Raw genomic sequence first — 7,780 nt, forward strand, 5'->3', positions numbered from 1 at the left:
GGGGAGGGGGGAGGGGGGAGCGATTGCATTGGGGAGTTATACCTGATATAAATGACGAATTGATGGGTGCTGACGAGTTGATGGGTGCAGCACACCAACATGGCACAAATATACATACGTAACAAACCTGCACGTTATGCACATGTACCCTAGAACTTAAAGTATAATAAAAAAATGAAAAAAAAATAAAAATAAAAATAAAAAAATAAAGATTATCTAGAGATAGCTTAATGTAATAAGACATTACAATAAACATTAATGGGCTAGGTGTGGTAGCGCATGCCTGTAATCCCAGCACTTTGGGAGGCTGAGGCAGGAAAATCACTTGAACCTGGGAGGCAGAGGTCTCAGTGAGCTGAGATTGCGCCATTGCACTCCAGCGTGGGCAATAAGAGCGAAACTGTCTCAAAACAAGGAAACAAACAAACAAACAGGCTGGACACAGTGGCTCACAACTGTTATCCCAGCACTTTGTGAGGCCACGGTGGGTGGATAACTTGACATCAGGAGTTCAAGATCAGCCTGGTCAACATGGTGAATCTCCATCTCTACTAAAAATATAAAAATTAGCCGGGCATGGTGACACATGCCTATAGTCCCAGCTACTAGGGAGGCTGAGGCAGGAGAATCGCTTGAACCTGGGAGGCAGAGCTTGCAGTGCACTGAGATCACACCACCGTACTTCATCTTCGGCAACAGAATATCTCAAAAAAAAACAAAAATTAATGTATAATTCAATCTTGTTGACAATTTGCTGATGCTAAAAAGCAGTACATAAAATAGAATTACTTTCATATGATTATATCAATTTTGCTACTGTTTTTCTTCAGTTCTCTGGTACAGGCAAGTTCCAATTTTTTACCACCTTGAATTTCACTTGTCTCCTAATCTAGGAGTATCAGAAAGTATCTGCATTGTGGTTTTCATTCTATTAATTTACTCAATTATCAGTGATTCAATACTTCTTATGGGCACAATTTCCCTTTACCACTGTGGACACAAAAGAGTAGAACTGTAGATTATATACAGTAACTATAAAAAAATTTTTTCCTTGTTCTACTTTTTAACTGAACTTTTAGAGTGTATTGTGGAAAAAAAGAAGGGATTCTGTATATCTGTACCCTTCATCAATGGTGGCAGTTTTTTTTTTTTGTATAACATGCACAGTTTAAATTCCAGTACATTCACGAAAAAACAAAGGTCTTAGGTCAGATTCCCTAGTTATTAGGAATTCCATAACTACGTACTTTCCAATTTTTTTTGCCAATATTTTTCATCTTAGGCTTCCTGTGAATAATATGTTCTCCTTCTAGTTCTCCTCTCTGACTTCCACTGTCCTCCCCCGGTGTCCATAATTTTCAGAGGATTCCTTGACCAGCACATCCAGACTTTTCTTGCTCTCTACAAAAAAGGATCAACTGTAGGTTCCAGACATCAAGGTTCTCAGCAAAATACAAACTATAAAGAGCGATATGGAGATAAAAGACCCAAAATAAAATTTGGAAGAGAGAAGCATACACAAGATCTCTTTTATAAGAAAAGGGTAAAAGAGGAAAGAAAAGCAGAGGGGGTTTACAGGGGTAAGAAAACCACAATGATTGCTCTAAGCATTTGCATAAAGCACTTGCAAACCATGCATTCATTATAACATTTTGGCCATACATAAGGTGAATCAGTAACTGATATTAGATCAATTTTTAAAGTAATGATGCATTTCAAAGGGAAAGAGAAACCCCAAATGCCATGGTCAGGTGCCAGGTCCTGCCCTCCATACATGTCACTATCCATTCACATCCTTGTTCTGTTTTAGCAGGTCACTGTGCATTGTAAAACGCACTCTAAAGCAGATTTGATCTGGGATGAGGTGGGTTCTCAGAAAACTGGGGCCTTGGTACTGTAAACCTGAGCAGTCAGGGTTCAATGCAGTCCAAGGCTGCTTTCCAGTCCAGGCTAATGGGGGATAACACAGTTATAAAGAGTGAAAGATAAAAGTCTCCAACACTTTTTCAGGTTCAGGCACTATCCCTATAGTCCTGCTTTATTGGAGACAGAAATTGATCAAAAAAAGAGTGCCTTCTGACCCCGGGACTCCATTATTTTCCATGATGCCCTGTGCCACACAAAGGATTGTTATTACGAATAACATGGTCACATCTACACCAAGTTTGTAAACATCATGTAATTAAGGGAAAAGCTCTAATTTTTTTTTATCTCATTTTACTGGGAATATAATTTTCCCTTTGTTGCAATATACCACAAAAACAACTGGTTTATTTCTAAAGCATTTGAAACTGAAAATGGTTTAAAATTACAATAATGCAAGTAGGCTGCATAAGTATACCAGAAGGCGGGTGGTGACAGAAAAGAAATCTGTGGTTTATAGACTCCTGGATACTACATATAAAAATGTGGTCAATAACTTTATTAATTTAGTCAATGAATAGAAATCATACAACCCCCTAGTGCAAATTGCACACATCACTGCCATCAGAATTGTTGAATTATTCTTTTTTTTTTTTTTTTTTGATATGGAGTCTTGCTCTTGTCGCCCAGGCTGGAGTGCAGTACCATGATCTCGGCTCACTGCATGCAACAGCTGCCTCCCAGGTTCAAGTGATTCTCCTGCTTCAGCCTCCCAAATGGCTGGGATTACAGGCACCCGCCACCACGCCCGGCTAATTTTTGTACTTTTAGTAGAGACAGGGTTTCGCCATGTTGGCCAGACTGGTCTCGAACTCCTGACCTCAGGTGATCCACCCACCTCAGCCTCCCAAAGTGCTGGGATTACAGGCGTGAGCCACCACGCCCAGCCTAGAATTGTTGAATTATTCTAAGCTCATGAAATATCTCTAGAATGTTCCACATGCCTTCCCATCTGCTATTACTAAATGCTTTGGCTACTTTCTTGCCAATATTCCTTACAGACATTCTTTCACCTCTGATGAGGTACTGACTAATAACAAGAAATTGTGGGCACTCAACAACTGTGCACTGGTTAACTTTACTAACCTGTATGTGCACTTCTAAAAATAAAGTGTATAGCTTTTTTGAGATCCACATATAGTTAACACCTAGTACAATGTGCCAACCACTGTAATAAGGATGTTACATGTAATAATCCTCAAAACAAGTCTATGAAATGAATACAAACAGGAAGAACACTGCGAACAAGAGAGCTCACAACCATTACTCAGCATGATTAGTTTTTATCTAGAATGTCCACATGCAGCCAGAAGAATATCTAAACATACAATAAAACAAAAATAAGTTTACAACTAATATTTTTTCATATGTAATAATATTGGCTCCTCATTAATAGAAGACAAATTCTGTTCTCCTTTCTGATTCATGTACCCCAAATTAGTTCAAATTTTATCTGCTAGTCAAGTTCAAAAGGAAGAATAAAATAAAATCTTTCTTTTAGAATAGGTATAGCTAACTTGTTGGCCTTGACACCCAGATGCAGTGGGCTAAATCAGGACACAAAAATCTAAATGGCCAATGGATTCATACCACCATTCTACACAGGAACTTACTGGCCTTTTTTTATTTTTAAACTCTTTTATTACCACTAACCAGACAGTTTCCAAAAAGCTAAAAAGGAAAAGTAAAATGTCAGCAAGGTCAAAAGCTGCAACATATAGTATGAGTTTTTCTATGTGAAGAAAGGCTGAAGAACCCATACGGGGACTGGACCCTCCTAGAAAGTGTGAAAACGTACACACAGGGACTTAAGAAACCAATTAAAGTTATATGAGATTCTGTGAGAAATGGCAAATTACAGGATAGATAAAAAGCACGATTGTGATATTATAGCTCATATGAGGGCTTGGACTGTATCTTGTAGAGAATTATTTAGAAAATGCTAAAATAGAGATAAAAACAGGTGTTGCTCTTATGCTAGTTAACAAAAATTTATAAGCTATAATTGGCCTAATGGCTCTTTGCTTTAGGAAAGAAGACTGGAGAAAGATAAGTCCACATTACCTTTAGGTTAACTTTTGTAGGCTTCCACCAGTTCTCACTTGATTTATGACACTAGCATTCTACTGATATTCTGCTTCCAACTCTCCAGCTCAACCTTTGTATTGTCATTAATCACATGTAAGTATAAAGAACCTTCTACTGTTTGGTTCTTCATTACTCACAGGATCAAGGCCAAACTCCTTAGCACTGCTTATCTACTCTGTCCGTTTTCCAGCTATTCTCCCAAATGTGCCATTCATGTGCAGGTGCTCCCTTCACAATCTCCATCCTGTCCCTGACCAAACACCAGCCTTCACATACCTCGGTCTCTGTGGTTGGTCAAAGCCGAAACCCAACCCCATGTGTCTCAGTGCCTGCAGGTGTAGACCTCACTTCCTTAAAATGCCATGCAGTTTCAGACCTGTGTCCTTGTGTATGCACCCATCTAGCTGGAATGCCCTTCCCTCTATTTCTCTGCTTCATTAAATTCATCCTGTAAGACTCTGTCTTAAATCTTCTGGGACGCTTTCCTGATATCCTCACCCTTGGATGGGTCAGAAGCTCTTTGCATACCGCACTGTATTTCCCCACTAGACTAATGAATGAACTGCTTCATCACTTTGTAGCTGAGTGACCTTGGACAAGCTCATTAATTTCACTGAGCCCATTTCTTCATGTATATAATGTTAGTATTAATTTGCTATCACTGTAAAATAATGAACGTCAAAAATCACTTGTAAACAGTGAAGCACCATGCGGGCATTAACAATTTTATCAAAAACCAAGAGAGCACACAGTATTCTTGGTGAATATACTTCAGTTTAATCTAAAGGTAAGATTCATCTCTCGGTTTTCGTCCCCTCTCCAAGGATACCCTGTATTTTTATCCAACGTTCTGACTCTACTAAGTCTTGGTACTTCTATCTTCAGGAAAAAAAACATATGATGATGTTTAAGTCATTTGAAGGAAACACCGAGCGGGAAGCTCTGAAAGGGTAAGGATTTTCCTTTTCCCCATCTTTCTTAATGCCTTCACAAGAGTACCGTTATGGACATACAAATACTCTGAATATGAAAGAACTGAATGAATATAGTGAGCTTGTAATCTAAATCTGTCTTTAGTGAGCTTATAATCTAAAAAAGTGAATGATGTAACAGATCTCACTGAATCTGACCTTATAAAAATGGTAATAAATGCCTTTAGTATCATCTTAATGTGCAGTAAATTACATTTCCTTCTATTATTTTATTTGGTGATTTGACACACGTTGGAATTGCTATCTTAGTAAGTCATGCTTAACATATGAATGTTTTAACATTATCAGAATCACTGATGCAATTCAATACCTAGTTATTGAATATGTATTGCACTAGGCCCTATCAGAGTACAGAGGTAAAGGTGATGGGCTCTGCCGATGGTAAGGTGCTAAACATACAGAAAGGAAGCTGTCATCAATCCATCTAATTAATAGAGGGCAGAGTGCTGTATGGAGGATTTAAGGGTTGTGACAATCATTGAAGACACCTAAGTGAGAGCATTGGGCCCATGAAAATTAAAAGTGTATATTACATACAATACTGGTGGTAAATAACTTCTGTGACTATTGAATATCTACTATATATTACATATGTAGTATTTGCTGTATGCCCTGGCAGATATTTATGGTCACCTTCTTCCTATTCAACTATAAACCCATCTGTGTTGTTGTCTAATAAATACTGTTAACACTTGTATCACATGTAAGTACCAACCATAGTTCCAAGCCCTTGAGGTATATTTTCTAATTTACTTTCACAGCAATCCCACGAGGTAGGTACAATTTCTCCCCTTTTACAGATGAGGAAGACGGGGCACAGAAATAGTAATTTTTCAAGGTTAAGATGCAAAGACGAAAATATGTAAATGAGGACCTAAGAGACAGAATCCAGTATTCCATCGAGGGAGCGGAGCCACTTGCCAAAGCTGCTTCATGCAGTGCTTTCCACCTCTCTCGGAACACACCCAGTGGGAACAACCTATCTCCTTTCCCGCCAGGGATTCTTTTTCTTTTCCTGAATCCATAACTAAGCTGTTGATTCTCGAGCAGATCCTCTCAAACCTTCCTACTCCAGAAGACGTGCCGCTATTTAAATCATAGGCTGTTCAGGGTAAATGAGACCGAACCAGATCTCCAGGTGGACAAAGCTGGTAGGATCACGAAATTAAACCTCGGGCTGCGGATCCGTTCCTGGATCACTTCCAGGGGATGGCAGTAGCACCCGGCTCACCCAGGAAGCGCTACCCCCGAAGGTATCCAGTCCTCCTGACCCCAGGCAGCTTGGGTTTTGCCATCTGCTCGTTTACCCTTCACCTGCCGACGCTCCAAGCGCAATCTCCATCCTACCCCGGACAAACGCCAGGCCTCACGCTCCTCCCTCTTCGCGGCGACCAGTCCCAAACCCATACCGGTGCACACCGGCCCATGCAGGGACAGCCCGTCCCGCCCTAACCCCGGCCCGCTACTCACGGTTCCAGTACACCGGGTAGCACTCTCCTTGGGTCACATCCACCTCGTAGAGGCCACCCCGCACGCACACAGGCTCGATGTTCACCAGTTCCACCATCTCGGGCTCGTGCCCCGTCGTACTCTGGCAGAAGCCACAGGCGCGGTCCTCATCGTCATCTCCGGAACTGGAGGCTGGGCCCGTGGGGGAGCACACATGTTCGCCGTCCCGGTCCTCGCCCTGGCGCCGGGCACCCGTGGCCTGCAGCAGGGTCCGGAAAGCGAGCTCGATGCGGAGCGAGTCGTAGCCAATGAAGGGCTTCCAGGTCTTCTTGTCCTCCTTGTAGAACCAGCGTACCTCCTCCGGGCCCAGCTCCGTCACTACCTCATAGCGGTGCCGGGCCGCCGGGCCGCCAAGCCGGGTACGTTTCCTTTCCCCGGGGACCCCTCCTGTCGCCCCGCCGCCCCCCGAGTTCGTCGGGACCAGCGGAGGCTGCTGCGGCGGGTGCAGCGACAAGGAGCTGCCGCCGCCGCCGCCGCTCTCGCCCTCGCTGTAGTAGCGCAGCGAGGAGCCCGACTCAGCGGAGCTGAAGTCATAGTTCTCGTCACTGAGGCAGGGGTCCAGCGCCAGGTGGTGGTTGTGGTCCTCGGTGCCCGGCGCCAAATGCAGCCCGGGTTCCCCGCGAAGCAGCGCCAGGGGCACGTCGCCGTCGCCCGGGTCCCCGCCGGGCAGGTGCTCGAAGCAGCAGACGCCGCCGCCGAACGCTGGCCCCGCGTCTGAGCCCAGCTCCCAGGCGCCGCCACCGCCTCGGCCGTTATGCTCGGGGCTCCGCGGGGACCCGCGGCCCGGGTAATTCATGCTGTGGAGACGCCGCCGGCTGCCCGGCGGCGCGCGGAGCCGTGACCCCCAGCGCTTCCGCCACACATTCAACGCCGGCGCCCTCTCCACCCAGAGTTTTTAATCTTTCAAATCCCGACCCGAGCTGCGGCGGCAGCGGCAGCCGCTCCGCCCCTACGAGACCCGCATCCGCCGCAGCCGCGTTCTGCGGCCCGCCCCATTGTCACGCAGCCCGACGTAGGCGGTGCTTCGGCCCGGCCCCGCCCCCCGGCCGCGCGCGCCGCCCCGGAAGCCCGGGCTGCCGCGGCGCTGCGCGCGGGCCGCCTCCGGTACCCGTCTGGCTGGGAGTGTAGGGTCGCCTCAGGTCGCCCGCCGCTCTTGGGCCTCCTCGGCTCCCTTCCTCTTTCCCTGCGGTCTTCATGCGCTGCTGCCTCGGTGCCCCCCTTCTGGAGTTCACAGCCCATTTGTGGATAGGCTTTATCCCACTCATCCT

General features: G+C 45.1%; 1 protein-coding gene across 1 annotated transcript in view; it reads right to left on the minus strand.

The window, feature by feature from the left end:
• DDHD1 (DDHD domain containing 1) overlaps positions 1 to 7,533 on the minus strand; it is a 131,757-nt gene extending 124,224 nt beyond the window's left edge. The window contains 1 exon segment of the mRNA XM_017849540.1: positions 6,474 to 7,533. Within this exon segment, the coding sequence (XP_017705029.1) occupies positions 6,474 to 7,308 (835 nt within the window). The 5' untranslated portion in view covers positions 7,309 to 7,533.
• Between the last annotated feature and the right edge of the window lie 247 nt (positions 7,534 to 7,780).

The sequence above is a fragment of the Rhinopithecus bieti genome, unplaced genomic scaffold (assembly GCF_001698545.2).
Source record: "Rhinopithecus bieti isolate Rb0 unplaced genomic scaffold, ASM169854v2 scaffold_29928, whole genome shotgun sequence".
Taxonomy (NCBI): Eukaryota; Metazoa; Chordata; class Mammalia; order Primates; family Cercopithecidae; genus Rhinopithecus; species Rhinopithecus bieti.